A 19,303-nucleotide genomic window follows, 5' to 3' on the forward strand; every position below is an offset into this window, starting at 1 on the left:
GTAGGCCGGCACTTGACATGCTCAATGTTGCTGCGCAGTTGGACGTAATAAACATGTACATGACATTATGCAGGTGCGATGTAACGAGAATTTCGTTTGTCAAGTCGGGTGAAAACTGAAGGAACCGGTAAGCTTCTTGTCAACAAATTCGCCCAAATCTTACATCATCGGACCCTTCTAACGATGTAATCTTCTGGAACAGCAGACTCCCAATTTTACGGCTTCCACCATGAGCGGAGCAGCGGCGGCGTACAAGTCCGGTTACGATGGGAAAATCGCCGGCATGTACGATCTGGAAGAGACGCTGGGACGGGGTCACTTCGCCATCGTTAAACTGGCCCGGCATGTCTTCACCGGCCAAAAAGTCGCCGTCAAAGTCATCGATAAGAACAAACTGGATGACGTCTCCCGGGCCCATCTCTTCCAGGAGGTCCGGTGCATGAAATTAGTCCAACATCCGAACGTGGTGCGCCTCTACGAAGTCATTGATACCCAAACAAAACTCTATCTCATTCTTGAACTTGGGGATGGAGGGGACATGTATGATTACATAATGCAGCATGAAAATGGCCTAAGTCAGGACCTAGCACGTAATTACTTCTCTCAGATAGTCAGTGCAATCTCTTACTGCCACAAGTTGCATGTTGTTCACCGCGACTTGAAGCCAGAGAACGTCATATTTTTCAAGAAACAGGGCGTTGTAAAGTTGACGGATTTTGGTTTTAGTAATCTGTACATGCCCGGTGAGAAGCTGGAGACGTCATGTGGAAGCTTAGCGTATTCGGCACCAGAGATCCTTCTCGGAGATTCCTATGATGCTCCTGCAGTTGGTGAGTATGAGTGTTTTTTTAATAAAACTAAAGACATCAATTTTTAATAATTGCAAGATTTCAAGACAAGTTTCATTTATAATAATAACACAGCGATTGTACTTGTGAGAAGGTCAATGCCTTCATTAATGTTAGATTATCTGATTGTGAATGATGTTTAGCTAAGGAGAAATATGTTTTTCTCACACAAGAAAGGGAAGCAAGTTTGATTGTGTAAAACTGACATATTTCTTGTCATTTTAGAAAGTTTACATAGCAAAAACTACTTTAAAAAAAATGCAATCTTTCTTAAAACTATAACATGTATAAAGTTCAATAATATTTTAGTGGAGAGCTTTTTTTCTACAGAAATGTGGATTGCAAACGTTTAATGGAAATGGATTTTTTGTTTCAGGAATAACGCATCTCATTACCAACGTGACCAATTAGTCCTACTGTACATGTAATTCTATTACCAAGTTTCATACAAATACGTTCCTTGCTCTATGCATATTAAAAACTTCAAGTTCTGCCACTGTCTCTTGTTCATAGTAATAGTCACCAAAATCCAACAGATATTCACTGTTTGATGAAGGTGTATTGAGTGATTGGGTTTTATTCTTGTGTTTGAGTTTGGGAAATCTCATTACTTTGTTAGACGGCCAGGTGTGCTTTTTTTTCAGGTCTTTCTGCATGAGGTCTCAGGCTTAACTTTCGTCAACTTTGTACGTTGGGAAAGTTATTTAAATCTTGTGTAGTTGTATTTGGTTATATACACAAACATAAATGTGGCTTTTGAAGAATTTTTTTTTTTTTTAAATGGATTCTGTTACCCCTTCTCCTTTTGGCCAATTCAACCCCCCCCCCCCCTTCCCATCTCTTTTTCCACCCTGGGTGACCCTGGGTCAGAGGCAGTTTACGTTTCCATGGAAAACAATTCTTCAACCCACAAAAGATAAACTCACCAAGGCATATTGTTTACATGACATGAACCAAATCCGTGTCCTGAATTTGGAAGAGAAAGAAGGTCTGGTTTCAGTAATAACCCTGCAAGAGTTGAGCTTTTCTTTTGTCGATTTGGAAATTTAATCGGCATCGTGTCTCAAGTCTCAACTTAGAGTAATGAGTTCTGGTTGACTTGGCGAATTCAATGCAATGCATGTTATTAGTTACACATGTACATGTATACAGCGCACATCATGTATCAAATGACTTTCAATTTGTCACAGTGTGTATGTACAGGTATCGTCTTGAAAGTGGATTTAATCAACTTCTTCGGAGAATTACAGTGCAGTACAGGAAATGTATGGATGCGAAAGTGCAAGATTTAATACAGAAGTCAAGACAGGGTACCAAATTGGTCATGATAACACAAAGTACGGTGGAACTTTTTTTTGTAAATGTCATTTTTATTCTTATTGCAGATTTTCTCCTACGTTGGGCATGAATTTTATTTAAACTATATACTTCCTGTATTTATGATCTTAACAGGATTGTTGCAATGAAGCTGAACAAATTTTAATGGACATAAAACAATTTTGAGAATAATGTTCAACCCAACGGAAAAATAAGAAAAGTTGAAGAAAAGCAATTTTTTTCTTCAGACTGACTTGAAACATTCTTTCCAAACAAGCTTCTGTTGTTACAACTGAAGCTTTTTTGGAACGAATGTCGCAACCTGACACCACTTTTTCCTTCATATATAATCTCAGTAAAGGTCAGTTAAATTATTGCAGAATTAAGTTGAAAAGACATGAATCTGGGACTGAGAAACATTTCCAATTTTGTTAGAATTAATACTTTGAAATTGTTCTTGACTCTCCATGGACTTTGTACAGGATTCTAAGTGGCATCAGCCATTATAAACATTCTTTCCGCTTTTTTTTTTCGACCGAAGAGCAACAAAGGACAGATGTCATACAACAGTGTACATACGTCATACAACAGTTGCAGATTATATTTATAGTGATCTTCCCATAAAAGAGAAAGGTCAATTATTCAACTTCTATTAAAAAAAAAATGCCAAGCACTGTTGCAAAATTCTGTTGGGAAAAAAATGACAAAAGTCTCTTTAACATTTTGAATAAAGACATTAATGTAAATTCCTAGGCCCTCATGTTTTCCATATGTGCAGGCATGCAACTTTTCCTCAGATCCGCTGATTTCTTCGGTTTTTTTTTACTTCTCATGAATGCCATTACAAATTGAAAAATACTGTACAAAGTCTTGTGTGGTTTGGAGTTTCCTCGTTTTTTTTCTAAATTCCCAGTTGTAATATGCCTGCATGTGGTAAAATCTGAATTATTTTTTTCAGATGATGATTTGTCATTTTTTTGCTGACGTTTCTGTCATGTTGGTAAAGAGTTGTTTATTTATTATTTTTCTGTATGTGAAGTGCGTCACATATTTGCTACAAATCCTCAGCTACAAATCCTCATGCACCGGCAGCAAAAACAAAATGTGGCTACAGTAAGCATCAAGAAATGAACCAGCCTGATTAAATCTACAGGCCTGGCACAAGCATCGGTATCGATTTAACCTGAGTCATGTCTGCCTCTCCGGGGACCAGTTTGACGTCATAAACTACCCCATCGAATCCAAGCCGACACGCAGGTCCTGCACTCCCTTTGGGATCCGCGCTTGCGGTATCTTCATTTGAAATCTGGAAAGTGTTTTCTCTCTCAATTTTTTTTTCTTGTGGATTGCTTTTTCAGGAGATGCCAAAAATAACCGATAATGATCAAGATCGCAGGGGAAACATTATTTTCAGCTGTTTTTTTTTTCTTTCTTGATTTAGTCTGAAAAGTATTCCTTGACAAAAAAAAGTGAGCAAAACAAATTACATAAGTGTGTGAGAAACCTTTGGTGTCTTCGTTTTCATTCCTCGGGTGTTTTAGGATTGCTTTTTTCAGGAGATGCCAAAAATAGTCGATAATCATCAAGATCGCAGGGAAACAGTTCCTTGAGCTATTTGCTTTCTAGATTTTGTCTGGAAAATATTCCTCACAAAGTGAGCAAAAACAAATTACATAAGTGCGTTAGAAACCTTTTTAAGCAGTGACCTAATTTTTTTCTTTCTTTGGGGGAAGGGGATGGTTATTGTTTGTTTGCATGTGTATTTAGTTTTCTTTAACTTTATATATCACATTAATTATATAATTATAAATTCACCATAATATGCACAGCACAGAATATGTGTGTAGAATTATGCTTTTCTGTCCACCATATCACCATAACATGAAATTAGAAATATTTTACATGCTTCCATTTCATTGAGATTTAGGTTGAGTAAAAAAATGAAACAGTTTCTCATCCGGGTTTTGGGAAAAATAAAGGAGGTGGGTGTTTCCCCCCCCCCCCCCTGTTTTCCCCTTTTTTTCTTCCCCAAGATGGTGGATGTTCCATTATTGCGGATGGATTTTTCCATTTTCTCGACTCTTTGGCTGATATGTAATTGTGTCTAAAGGAGCCCTAACCTTTTCTTCATACCGCTAGCCACAATTTTGTCGGAAGTAAATAAAAAAGGCAGTATTACATATTGACAAAATGTTTGCAAAATATATTGCAAATGTATGAATAAAAAAAATTTAAAAAGGAAGGGGCAGGAAAAACAAGCAGGCGGGGACAAAAAAACATTGTTTTTTTACCAGGCCTTACTTAGTTGACCGCAGTTGGGCTGTACGACGAACCCCCCAATCGTCTCGATATTCCTTTGAAATGTAGGGTTTGGAGATTTCAGTCAGATTATGATTAGTCCTTGCCTTTTACTTCGTGTTCCATTAAAAATCTACACTGTTTACTTTTTTTGCTTCATTTTTATGGCATACAAAATTGTCAATTCAAATCAAAACACACTCCGAAAGTAATGAAGGATTGCAGTGTGTAGACAAATAAAATACTTCTTTTTTTCGCCTTAGGGTCCTACATGAAGAGTGTAGTGTATGCATGGATGAAATTAATTGGTCGGAAATCTGGAGAAGCCCCTAACGATGTAGGGTATTGCCATGGCAACTACACGTACCAATGCGATAATTCTGGCCTGATTTCTCACGGCATTTGCAACAAGAAAAATGTGAATGAAAAAAATGTTAAAGATACACGTTATGTACATATGCCATATTGCTACATGCAGTATCCTTAATTCATAAATACCTCAGACAGTTTAGCTATTCCTATTGGTCGAGAGCCCGTCACGTGGCCGGTATTAAACGGATGATAAAGACATGGCTAGCTGGTCTTAAACACTTTTCCAGTGTCACAATAAAATGTGGACTCCTAAAAATCCAGTGCCTCTTACCGTTTCATTGGTTGAACGTTCACAATACTCACGTAGGCATGCGCAATACTACAAGCGAGTCAGAATTTTATAGTTCTAAATTCAAAACGCAACGCCCCAGGTGCGTTCTGCGTGACATCGCGCAGAACATGTTACGCGCGCGTCAATCTCCATAAAAGGGTTGTTTACATCTTACTCGCCAGCTGAACACTCCATTATTTTGCTAGAGGGATGTTTCAAAAAGCATGAAGTGAACTTGTGAACAAAATCGGGATTTTTTGAACGAATTATTTGAAATTTTTTTACGGATAAGGTATTTATGAATGGGAATAAATATGTGCTCGGTTGGTATTTATCACTCGTTTAATACCGCTTAGAGTCTGGGTGCTGATAATTACCCTCGCCTCCGGCTCGGGTAATTATCAGCACCCAGACTCTAAGCGGTATTAAACGAGTGATAAAAACCTCCGGAGCACACATTTATTCCCTTATTAATGATAATTCATTTTCGTCTTAAAGTGTGTTTTACATGTAGTTAAAAAGTAAACCATGTACATGTCATTGTTTATTCAGTTGTGCTCAAACCAAAAATTATATTTTGAAAAATATGAAATTAAAAATATCTTTCAGCTGAAAAAATTGTGAATATTTCAAGGATTATTTGAAAATGGGTGCATGTACATGTATGTATAGAATTGAACCATATAATTAGAGAAAGTAATAATATTCCCAACAGATTCAGAACATATTTTTTTGGGTGGGGGGGGATGCAGTTTTATAATACAACAAGTTCCATAATTAAAATGCATGAAACTCAAATCTCGACAAGAAAAAAGAAGTCTTATTCATATCACGAAGTCTGGTGAAAGTCCAAGATATGTATTTCATAGAAATGGGGCAGTTATAAACTAAAAGTTAGTGAAAAACAGTGAACCCCACTTTTTTGTAAAACATGTAGTTTAGGCCCCCCCCCAAAAAAGTCGGTCTCTGGTCAGCGCGCGCGTCGATTTTAATCGTGCGCGTCGATCTTTTTTTCCCCAAAATGTTCCGCGGTAGCTCCAACAGCGCCCTCTATTTCCGCACCTCCTCAATTCTTTTTTACCAAAGAGCACCAAGGAATGGGAAATTGCACCAAGGCAAATGATCGAAAGCACCAAGGCAAATTATGGAGGACACCAATGTACATGAGGACACCAAAAAAACAAAATAGTACCCCATCTTGTCTGTACAATCCAAGCTTGAAGAAAAAAAAGAAAAAAAGCCGCGTGGCCGCGTCAATTCCGGAACTTTGGTCTGACCAGAAACCGAATATTATTTTTTTTTGGCCTTAGCACTAAATGCTCAGATTTTTGTAATTTAAAAAAGATCCATTTCTATTTATTTTTTTTCACATTCGTACACGTGTAGTCTGGGATATTAAACCAAAACATGTGAAAACACAGTTAAAATGTGACACTGAATATTCATACTCAGTCTTCAATTTATAAGATTTATTTCTGGAAAATGTGGTCTGAAGCTATTTTACGATTTAAACATCTCAAAAAATATAAGAGAGAGAGAAACCAGTTTATGAAACCCGGTTGTTGTCGAACAAACATTCCTGTAATTTACAAGATCCATTTCTGGAAAAAATAGGCACCGTAACATTCAAACATTTTCGTGCCCACGATATTACAATTCACATTGACTCACATACCGGTGCATATATTATACTCGTATCATGCACACAGCACATTCTTTATGCTGTGTCACTGCTTAGCCATCGCTAGCTGCTTCAGAGCCCGTGGCATTATAGGTGCAGCACGCGTCCGTCCGTACTTCCATGATCCATCGTTCCATCGAGAATTATGAGATTTCCTCAGGTCAGAGGTCACGCTGCCAAAGTGAACTACGCATTTTTTGTTCCCCTTCTTTGATAGGCATATAAAATTTCCTAGAAAAACGGGAAGTATTGTGTCCCTCAGTATTGTTGATAAGATTAAAGGGAATGTACATGTACCATACAACATTTGCTTAAATTACTGTAAGTTTCAGAAATGGATGGATTTGGGGGGTTAGTATTTTATAGCAAATTTATTTATTTATTTATTTATTTCATTTTCCGGGATATTACAAACAGTGAACTACAGACAAAACAATTACATGTACAAAATAACACTTAGTAGTAAACATAACAGAAAACATAACGGAAAACAACACCCAAAAGCTCCCGCAGGATTACCCAAAAGAAACAAGTTTCTGTCGAGGGGCTCTCCAAACTAATTGGATAACAGTGATTAATACAAATATTGTTAGACTGACTTGTTTGAAGTTTTGCGTTCGTAGATGCAGGAAAAACCAAGAAAAAAAATCATGTTCCTGTAGTCTGGTGAAGATGAAATGGAGGAATTTATAGACATCAGGGCATTGTAAGGTCAGGGAACCAGTCTAGCTGGCTTGTACCCACTCATACTGGATTGCAAACAAAAGTCGGACTAACTAAATATGGTAAATTGGGGGCAGTATTTTACAGGATGCTTAAGACTGTCATTCATTATAGTCCAGTAAGGTATTTCATAATAATTTGGTAGTTTTGTTTTTTGATGTTTGCAAATGTAGGTCAACTGGTTTTCCATGCAATTAAAAGACACTTTTTCAAGTAATGAAATAGGCCTAATTGATACGGTAGGATAATTGTAAAATGCCAAATAAAATTGTGTGTAGGCTTCAAATGTGTAAACTTTTGTGATGGGTTGTCCTTATTATTTGACTTAATTGAAAATTTGTCCGAAAATGCTTGATATTTTAAGGTACATGTACATGTACACACATGTTAATGTACACATGTATACATCCATGCTTGCTACAGTTTCCATTTGCAGTGTCACAATATACCGTAGTTTCAGTGTTGATATAAAGTTTTCAGCCAGAATCTATGGTACAAATTTTACAGAGATTAGGGGATTTTATAAACCAGAAAATGTCAGGGATACTGTCCATCATCCATGGGAATTTGTTTTTTTTAAGGTACAGAACTACGTACAGATGTATAGTATCCGTACTAATACTTTCTACAATAATTTTCTGACACACCAGGGTACTAGTAACTGCACATTTCTATGTAAAACAATTGCACGTATGGACTATGTGCATCATTCACACTCTACATTTGTATTATGAACGAAATTTCGATTCATTTCCGGGAAGCTGGTTAAAAAAAGATAACGATCAGATGAGATGTGAATACACCAAGCACCTGTTACAGATGCTTACACTTGCGCTAAAAATAAAGCAAAAGCCGGGACTATTTTTACATCCTATTGGAATGTGGCCTCGTAAAAACGGTCTTGCAGACTGATGGATCCTCGGAGGTTTGAGATTCCTACACGCCATGTTCAAGATGCCTTTTGCTTCTTCAAGAAAAGAGGGGGAAAAAAGAAGAAGAAGAAGAAGAAGAAAACTAGAGGTTTAGGCTAACGTTTGTTTTTGTGACAAACGCATGATGTGATGGGATGGAACCCTATTTCAGCTCAGTGAAAAGCCAATGTAAAAACAGCGGAAATGATGAAATATGGACTCGTTTCTCGATGCAGGCATTACAAAGAAAACCTGAGGAAGAAGAAGAAGAAAAAAAATCTGGCGTCCAGGACTTTGGCACAGATGACACCGTAGTGATGTATTTTTTCGAGTGGTCTCTGTCAAGTACATTGTGTAGTTAGTGCCTGTAAATAATCTCGGCATGCCCGATTACTGATAGTTGACTGATATCGCTTGAAGAGGTAATGGGGTCAGGGTAAAATAATTGGGGGGGGGGGGGGGTTGGATTATACTGGTTTAAGGAGTACATGTACATGGTTAACAGTTAAAGGGAATGTACATCATTGGCTTTTGCTGTAATTTTCAGAAATGAACTATTTTAGGGGTTAGTTTAATAGATAACATATTGTTACACTGACATGTTTGAAGTTTTGTGTTCGAAAATGCTTAAAAAACCAAGAAAAACAAAAATGTTCAAGTAGTCTGGTTCCCTGACTCCACTAAAGATAAAATGGATCCATTTATAGATGCCAGAAAATTGTAAGGTAAGGGAACCAGTTTAGCTGACTTGCACCCGTTCATGAACATGTAACCAATAAGCAAACAAAATTTGGACTGAAGAAATGGTAAATTTTGAGCAGTAGTTGCTAAATAGTTAGGTTTTTCCAACGGTGGTTGGCCGACCACTGTTGGAAATGTATACAAAAATACCATTTTCTTGAAAATGACTTCACACCAGGTGCCATAATTTTACAGGATGCTTTAGACTGTCATTTACCAACATCCTAGCAAGGTATTTCGTAAAAACTTGGTAGTTTTATTTTTCGATGTTTGCAAATGTTGTATATTCCCTTTAACTTTAAATCCATGGTGGTTTTGTTTATAATAATTTTTTTCAGATGTTAAATCATGTGTATGTATCTGTTTCTTTTTGAGGGGGGAGATGTATGTACCGGTACAACAGAAGAACATAAGCGGACTGCTGTATTGTACACTATATTTGTATCACTTGAAATATGGATTAGCACAAAAAAGTCGACTTGTGGGAAATACTGGAAAACATTAGAAAGACACATTGGGGCTGTTTTTTCCCGTCACCCACTGTCTCATTCTAGATGCCCCATATTTAAACATTGTGAACTTGAACGTTGTCATTCTGAATGGCAAATATTAGTAACAACAGAATAATGGTTTACATACATGGTACATGTACGTTGTGTACTTGCATTCCTTCATGTAGCGCTAAAACCTTTCAAAGTACAGTTCCCCATGTTAACGGTTGGCACAGTGCCAAGTGTTTCAGACGCCGTTTCTGATGAGATTTCCTAAGCAGGAAGTAATTATTTTCCTAACTTTGTCATCTACCGGTAAATTGGCAATGTTTGGAAATACCCAAACTCATACTCAACTGTAGGGCAAGGTCGGTCAAGTTGCTTAATTCTGTATCCTTTAAATATGTGGCATCAGGACTTGCAAAGCAAGTTGAAGGTAATATGCAACTACCATATTACGAAATACCTTACATGTACATGTTCTTGACTGTAAGTGAATAATAGTCTCAAGCATCCTGTGAAATCATGGCACCTGGTGTGCTCTCATTTTCAAGAAAAAGTGGAGTTTTTGTATCAAATCCGACGATGGTCGGCCAATCATCAGTGGAAATTTTTTTTTTTTTAAACTGCCCCCAATTTACTAAATGTATAGTTAGTCCACATTTTGTTTGCCGTCGGTTAGACATCCATGAATGGGTGCAACCAGCTAGCCTGGTTCCCTGACCTGGCAATTCCCTGTCTACACAGGTAAATTACTCCATTTCGTCTGAAGTAGAGTCAGGAAACCAAACTACACGAACTATTTTTTTTTTCTTGGTGTTTCTAGCATCTATGAATACAAAACTTTAAACAGGTCAGTGTAACAATAGTTGCTTTAAAAAAATAAAATACAAACCCCCAAAGCAATGTACACATGTGTACTTGTTAAAGTACGTGTTTGCTCACCATAGATTCCCATAGCCAATTCATGCTATCTCAGCGTCTAAGTTTAGCACATTGTGTACACAAATTTTTGCCGTCCAGGTGAGTCGGCACAAAGCGTGCACGCAGTTCAGTCGCACTCCATACTCTGACCCGGGACAAAAGTCATTAAATCCAAAAGTAGCTCGCAGGTGGCCCAAAATACCGAATTACCGATTGAGAATTCTCGGTAGACTTTGGCCATTGTACATTTTGTGAAACTGTCACGTCGTTCATGTAGACATTTAATACACATGCTTGCACGTCATGTGTTGCAATTTGAGTAATCGTCCATTCATGAACTGCTGAAATCCCTTTTGGTGCGCTGTGTGGATTAAGTTTGTCAGTTGTTACTCGATTTGCGTTGGTTTATTTGGCATTACTTGTATTTCCCCAGATTTATTCCTCCTACGCTTGAAGGCTGAGCATTCTTTATTTCCACTCAGAGGATTATTTTTTTGTAGTTATTGATTTAGTTTCAAGGGTGTTTGTGTCGTTGCCAGAACAGATTTTGCTGAATCCTTTACCTAGCTCCATGTACATGTACATACAATGTCTGTTTCCGCATTGTCTGGGTAGGCATTACATTCACTGTGTGGACTTTCGAACAAAAGAGGTCCACATAAACCAGGTAGAGGAGACGTTGTGTGGACTTGGGCAAGTCCACACAGTGTTTCTCCATTTCTGGAAAACAGGTTTAGAGGCATTTTGGGGTTAGGTTTATCCGTGGCAAAATGAAGAGAAACACTAAAGGGGATCATAGGAAAAAAAATGGGTTGAAAAGAGTTTTCACAGTTTGAGAAAAATGAGTTTTTTCACTGTTTTTTTATTAACTACACGAAAGCAATAGAATGTCCACACTACATGTACATGTAGGTATGTAACGTATAGCAAAAAACTACTGAGTGGGTGTGTGTGTGTGTGTGCCGACCTTGCCATCTCCCCACGATGCAGGTTGTGTGAACCTTCTGTGGACATAAGCCAGGTCTACATAAGGTTTTCCCCTCTCTGGGTAGAGGAGACGTTGTGTGGACTTGGGCAAGTCCACACAGTGTTTCCCCATTTCTAGAAAACAGGTTTAGAGGCATTTTTGGGTAGGTTATCCGTCGCAAAATGAAGAGGAACACTCAAGGAAATCATGATAAAAAAAATGGGTTGAAAAAGTCTTCACAGTGCTAGTAAAAGGATTTTTTTCCTCCGTTTTTTAATAAGTACACAAAAACAAAGGAATGTCCACAGTAGTTAAATATAAGGTACATGTAGGCTTGACTGTGCGTGTGTGCGTGCATCATACTTTTGGTTTCACAGTGATAATTCATGTTGGACTTTATGTATTGTACATAGTATGTCACGAACCTTTATACATGTAGGTACGGTAGCTTGCTAGTGGAACCTTAAAAAAAAACTGAATGAGTTTGGACCCCTTAAGACAATATACCAACTTCATTATGGTTAAAATAATTTTCCACCCTAACATAAACAAGACTTGTCATACTGGTATCAACTCAAAACTTGGTATTTTTGGTTAGTCCAGGGATCTTCCAGAATCCTGTCACTTTTTGGACCCCTTAGGCCTTAGTTTTCTCTGCATGTAACTCAAGAAAAACATGGCATATCAACTTGAGACTTGCATGTACATGTGCAGCTACGTGGGTTGTTTGTTAGTAAGATTTCCAGTCCCTTTTGCACCCCATAGGCAAAATGTCAAGGTTCTCATTATTAAAAGCAAAAGAAATAATGTAAATGAATGTTCCATGTGACCCCTGCAGTAAGTTGATGTTAAACATTTGTTAAAAGGGTGTGTCATGTCATGGAAACAGTTAAGGCAGGGGGCATTTGTTTTTTAACACAAAGTTGTCTTGTTTATTTTGTTGCTGGTCGCAGAGGGCCAGCCTCCTCTTTATGCCTATCACTCTGACTGACTGGGCAGTGCTATTATATAGGATTACTGCGTAATGCCAATGAATGGGTTAAAATCCAGCCCACTGTGTAGACCACATGCATGAAAAGGCTTCCAGTGAAGAGCCAATCTGAGTCAATTGATTTCAGAATTTTGTAATGCGTTCAAAAGTCTCTCCAGTGTTCCTCCCAACTGTCCCTTTCTTACTGTTGAGGGGGTACTTGTGCACGGAGCCCATAGATGAACCAATAGAATGCAACCTGGGCCCAATTTAATGGCACTGCTTAACAGTAAGCAGAAAATCATGCTGCTGCTTTTAAAAGCACTATTTCATGCTAATGGTTGCGCGCGCATGGAGATTTCTATTGTTACGTCACTGATTTAAAGGGAATATACAACATTTGCAAACATCGAAAAATAAAATTACCAAATTTTTACGAAATACCTTACTAGGATGTTGGTAAATGACAGTCTCAAGCATCTTGTAAAATTATGGCACCTGGTGTGAAGTCATTTTCAAGAAAATGGTATTTTTGTATACATTTCCAACGGTGGTCGGCCGACCAGTGTTGGAAAAACCTAACTATTTTTCAACTACTGCTCCAAATTTACCATTTTTTCAGTCCAAATTTTGTTTGCTATTGATTACATGTTCATGAACGGGTGCAGGCCAACTAGACTGGTTCCCTTGCCTTACAATTTTTCATCATCTATAAATTGATCCATTTTATCTTTTGTGGAGTCAGGGAACCAGACTACTTGAACAATTTTGTTTTTCTTGGTTTTTCCAACCTTTTCGAACACAAAACTTCAAAAATGTCAGTGTAACAATATTTGATCTATTATACTAACCCCTCAAATAGTTCATATCTGAAAATTACAGCAAAAGCCAATGATGTACATTCCCTTTAAGCAATGTTTTCTTCAGGGGCTAAGCGTGCTTTTGCTGTGCTTACTGCTTAACGGTCCCTATGAAATAGATGGAGGCTCGGTAAGCACAAAGTCAGCTGTTAAGCAGCGCTATGAAATTGGGCCCTGATGTTAGAATGCCTATTCTAAATTAACCGATCAATGTTCACCTGTGCGAACTTCAATAGGACTTGTAACCAACATTGGCAATACTCCCACACATACACATGCCCAGGCGTACTATACGTGACGAATGTCTCAGATAGAATGTCATGGGTACGTCATACCTTGAGGCAGGTTAGCCAGCCGGCTATGTACAGTGACGTCAATTTTTCAGTGATCTGCATTTCTCCGTAAAACATTCTCAAGTTATATATACGCGTAAATCCATGCAACTACATGCACATGTGGCATGTACAGTGACGTCAATTTTTCAGTAATCTGCAATTCTCCGTAAAACATTCTCAAGTTATATATGCGTGTAAATCACGGGCAACTACATGCACATGTGGCACTGTACACTTTAAAAAAAAAAAAAAAAAATGGAAAATGCCAAAACGGAGACACGCGATTGGCAGAGCACAAATTGCAAATGTGCCTACGTGCAAGATTTGTTTTATCAATCAAAAGACTGGAACAAATATTCTCAACAGACGTGTGTCTTCTTGCATCATGTACAAAATGTTGACGAAATCGTGACATGAAGAGTCATTACATGTGATGTCCTCATTTCAATTTTTTTTTAACTTGAAGTCTTTGCACACATGCAGGCGTGACAATGAACTATGTACACATGCAATAAATATGCAGCCTCTTTTCCGTGAACAGTATGTAAGAATGTCGGTTGCATTGCGCTCATGCCCCGACCTGCCATCTTAAATGTCAAGCTGCCTTTCATCGTTGCTCTGAAGACGCATAAAAAGAAAGAAAGAAAAAAAGACGACCCTATGCTGTGTCATTCATGTGAATTGACATCCTTCCCACGATGACGTTCTCTGGAAATGGATCCCTTATGAAAATTTTCAATATTGACGGAAATGTGTTGGATGTATTTCAAGTGTCTTATTCTCCACATGTGGTGGTTCTATGCATGCCTATCATCAATTACATTGTGCATTATGATTGCGATACTTTGATAATCACAAATGTTTCTGTAGTAAAATAATACTGCTCAGTGCTGTTATTATAATTTCAATACAATCATTTTCAGTTCGGTGCCAACATTTTTCCCTCACGAATGTACATATAAGTGATTCAAATTATTATGAGGAAATTTATACAAAAAATACGTGACATATTAGATTGGAGATTAAAGAAAAGAATTATTACAAAAAAAATTGAAAAATGAGACCTCCAGAAAATGTTTTTACTCACGGAAAGATTAACTATACAAATTGAAAATCTGATGATTATATTATTACCCTAAACAACTACAATCAATTTCATGTTTTTTTATTTTATGGAATTCAAGTATACATGCTTGTCTCAGCTCAAAATTAAATTTGTTTTTTTAGTGAATCAAATTAATGCATTACTATTCTGCAAAAAATAAATAACTACAAAAAATAAATAATACCAACAATCCTCTAGCATGTGCTACAAATTATCTAAAAACACAAATCAACAAAAAACATGGCAAGTGAATAGCATTTTACTTAATCTGTGAGCAAGGATGATTCATAAATTATATCAGTATGAAATTAATAATCACATGTATAGACATGTACGCTATGAAAAGGTTATACTGCGCTAAATGATTAAATTATTGATCCAAGCACCAATACAATAGAATTAACTCAGACAACACCTTTGTTTCATGAGTTAATGCTGTGCGACAATCGTATACACGTCATCGCACACATAACACATCCTTTGCACATTTTACAACTCACACACGCGCCCTTCACATCACAAACACCTCCCTGACACCGCGCTCAGCGCAACCCGAGTCGCTAGTTAATTTCCCAAGCATTTACCATCTCCCGTTATTCAATCCAAGCGATAGGCGCAACGCATAGCCCGAACCCTTAAGCCGCGAACAGAATGCATTATACGGCAATCACGCCAGCGCGGTCTGTTTATTTGCCAACCCCTTAAACACAATCCCGCAACTGAACACTATCACTCCTCCCAACACATCACGCTAGTTATCTCAATCCCCCCCCCCCCACCCCAACGTTTCTATATTTACCACAAACCTATGTTTAATACCCATTACAGACGCTGAACCTCCACCCTATTAAAAAAAAAACCAACCAGAGTGAAAAAACATACAACCGGAAAGTTAAAAATAGAATTCACGAGCGACACAGAGCAAAATTAAAAAAAGAAACAATGTTGTTTCCAGATTTGAAATTGATTAATTTCTTATCGTGTGCATCGTAGGGAGTCACTGTTACCGGAGAATTTTTTTCCCCCGTTTATTCATTTCCATGGCTCACAAAAGGCCAGGATTGACGTCATTCGTCTAGGCGCTCTGTCGTTGTTGTGAAGGAGGGGGGGGGGGGGGGGGCTGTAGATGTCCGGGTAGGTAAATCCAGCCAGGACAAGCACAGACTGGAGCTTTTTGTCCCCCTAGGCAGGGCTTGGTAAAGGATCTCCTCATCTGGCTCAAAAACAAGCCACTGACTTGTTGTTTGTTCCAGAACCACCGACGCAGGTCGCTGCCACGAATCCAAGCTGCATGAAATGACAAAGTGTGCTCTTCCCGCTGAAAGCGGAGCATTTATGAAGCTCTGCCAAAATATGTCAGTTTTTCTTTACATATTTAATTATTTCCTTATGAAATTTTTGAAGTTTCGTCCACGGATCACAAAAATGTGTGCATTGTTTAAAACTTTTAGCAAAAGGAAAACATTCACACACATCCCTATGTGACAGTGATTTGTTTTCGTATTGCCACTTACCTCTCTACATGTATGATCCATGGACAGAACTTTAAAACGTTGGTTGTGTTTAAAATTCAGTAACTTGAAAATTACCTGAATGATTTGAATGATTCTTGTACTAAAAGAAAGCTTATGAATTGGGCTTTCATATCCTAGATTGTGAAAGTGCTACATGCAGAACTTCACTAAAAAATACATTTGGGTTTCGTTGTTTTTTACTCGCCCTGTATAGATTTGTCGGGGGAGAAAGTCAATGTTATGCAAGTGCTAATTGGTTTATTAGAGTAAAACTGGAAATAAAAGGATTAGGGTTTGGATGAAGTAAATTGAGACCTCAAAGAAAAGAGAGCCACCCCCCTCCAAAAAAATCATGATTCCAAAATTAAAAAGACACCATTTGCACCTTGTTTTCTCTTATTCTTCATATGTCTGTTACAATCTTTTATTTCAATTTAAAAGCTCCTGTACATGTACCTCAAATGTAAGACGATTGCAGATTCATTCTAAGCTCATTCCAAATCTTGGTCAACCGTAAAATTTCCACTAGGTGAATGCCAAAAAATTCAAATCCAAAAAGTCAAAAGCCTTCCAACGAAGACCCAATCAATGAAATATATATTGAATAAATGTATCAAAATCTCGTTCCTCTGAGAGTGGCATTGGATTTTTCTGTGAACCAATTTGAAATTTTTTTTTTGTAATATAATCCATGTACTTTTCTTTCTTTTTTTTGGATACAAAGTGCAACACCTATTAGCCTCAGGTTTTTTTTCTCCGAGGACATGATTCAGCCAAGTTGAGATTTAAGTCTGGCGAAAGAACAGACCATACTTCAGCATACAGCGGATGTGAAGATTTATTCTGAGAGACCGGGAGTACAAAATTCTGGGAAAAAGAAAACCTATTTTTGTCCGTTTATAATTAGTGGATGTGTGTATGGACATGTACAAATGAACGTCATGCAAACTTCTAATATGTGATGTATTAAAACTGAAATCCCCTTTGCATTTTCATTAGGAGCCATCCTTTAAATCCTTCAAAATCCTTCAATGGCGCAGTCTAAATGTAAAGTAACAGTACTGGGTTGCCAAGCTCTACCTTCCTCAATCCTGCAGAATCCTAGATAAACCACCCTCTTCACAAATTTGAAGCAGGAGGGTTAGTGTAACAAGCACATCCTTAGATGTCATTAACCCTTACCCTACTAGACCCTCCAACGCATGCCAATATGTGCCTCAAGAAAATCTCCTATGTTTTTTGCACGGCCCTCCAATATCTGCCATGTCATTTCAAGGGTAACTGGACAGGCACTCCAATACATGCCACAGAGAACAATGAGAGTCCTCTGATAACAAAGTGAGTGCCCCCAGCTGGTCAGTATCAGGCACCCTCCAGGGCCTCCAACTCCTGCCAATTGGAGCCTTCACTGTTAAGACAAACTATCTGCCAATAAACTGCAGCTGGAGGGCATTGGCATAACCAACTGACATGCAGTAAACTACCCTCAGAGAGTAAGGGTTAAAAAAGAAGTCAGAAAATGCCATTAGAGATGTATTTATGATAGGGATTTTGACTTTCTTTCTTTTTTAAAATCTTGACAAAACACTTTTTTAGAGCTTACATGGATGCTTTAGAAAAAAAAGCCACAAAAGACACATTTATAAGGAAATTTGGCCAAAACATGCTCTAAAGAATTCTCGCAGACTGTAAAATTGTGCAAGCATCATGTACATGGACAAGTGGATGTTTTTTCTTTTTTTTTCTTTTTTACAGCCGAGGAATCTTCAAGTCGAAATTAGCCGTACAAAGCTCTTTTCCTTTATTTAGTTTTTGTAGTGGGTGGAATTACTCTGAAGCAGCAACCTTTCACATTTCGATGTGAAGGCACAACTGCACAATTGTATCCACCCACACACAAAACCTCAGAATACGTAATTCTGCAACCCTGCACTCATACTCCCTTCGGATTGGCCAGTTAGTAAGGAAAAAAGGCACTAATTTTTTTTTTTTCGGGGGGGGGGGGATCCATGTATTATTTACAGTTGTTTGTTATTTTTGAGATTGTTGTTGATTATTCGGATTAAGGGTCTTTCTTGAGGTCGAAATTGACTACAATTCGTTGTTAATCTAAAACCGTTTATTAAGGTACCCACTTTTGTGTGCATTGCCATGGCTTGTACATGTTCATGTAAGGCAATATAATTTTTTTTTTTTTAAAATGCGCATGTTTCTATTCAAACACACAATAATTACTTGGATGTGTATACACACATTTTTTTTATGATCACAGCAATTCTCATCATATATACATTGTACAAGCGACTTACAATACCGACCTTTATGTAGGTTTTTTTGGCGCAGGTACATACATGGACACAGGAACATAATGTACATGTAGGAAGTACATGAATGTTCTTCTGGGCTGGGTTGCTACCCAGCGCTGAAAAAGAACAGACCGTCCGAAAAATTTGGCTCCACTTTTTCATTAGTGAGCACTGTTTTATCAATAGCATACTCCATACAATTGATCAGTGCTGCGCAGCAACCTTTTTGCTTGATGTCGGAATTATGTACTTTTATCCCCAATCAATTCTGACAATCAAATTTTTAAAGAGCTTTTATACTGAAGGGCTCTGGTATTATAAAAATGCGACTTAACGTAACAAAGACTTTACAATGTATTCAGAGGCTACTGAATCTAGAAGCATTATTGTCTGTATGGATATTCAAGGTTCATGCATGCATGCACATGATGCGTGTACATGCACATGTGCTTTACAATCATGTAATGGATGTGTGTATATTCTGCAGTGCCTTGTAGACCTGCGAATGTACTAATGTATTTCGCCGACTACCCCAAGGCAAGACGCAGTGTGAGTAATGAGTTTCTACTACAGTGTAGTAGAGCCACACATAATGTGCGTACATACGTGTAGTTGATGCTCCACACGCCCTGTATGCTTGGCATCATTTGCACGGCGCTTATTCAAGTT

At 37.9% G+C, this 19,303-nt stretch overlaps 1 protein-coding gene across 1 annotated transcript in view; it reads left to right on the top strand.

Moving 5' to 3' along the window:
• Positions 1 to 19,303, top strand: part of LOC119736890 (SNF-related serine/threonine-protein kinase-like) — a 42,997-nt gene continuing 23,694 nt past the window's right edge. The window contains exon 1 of the mRNA XM_038210907.1: positions 1 to 830. Within this exon, the coding sequence (XP_038066835.1) occupies positions 230 to 830 (601 nt within the window). The 5' untranslated portion in view covers positions 1 to 229. The remainder of the gene's footprint in view (positions 831 to 19,303) is intronic.

This window comes from Patiria miniata, unplaced genomic scaffold (genome assembly GCF_015706575.1).
Source record: "Patiria miniata isolate m_02_andy unplaced genomic scaffold, ASM1570657v1 HiC_scaffold_3, whole genome shotgun sequence".
NCBI classification, from domain to species: Eukaryota; Metazoa; Echinodermata; class Asteroidea; order Valvatida; family Asterinidae; genus Patiria; species Patiria miniata.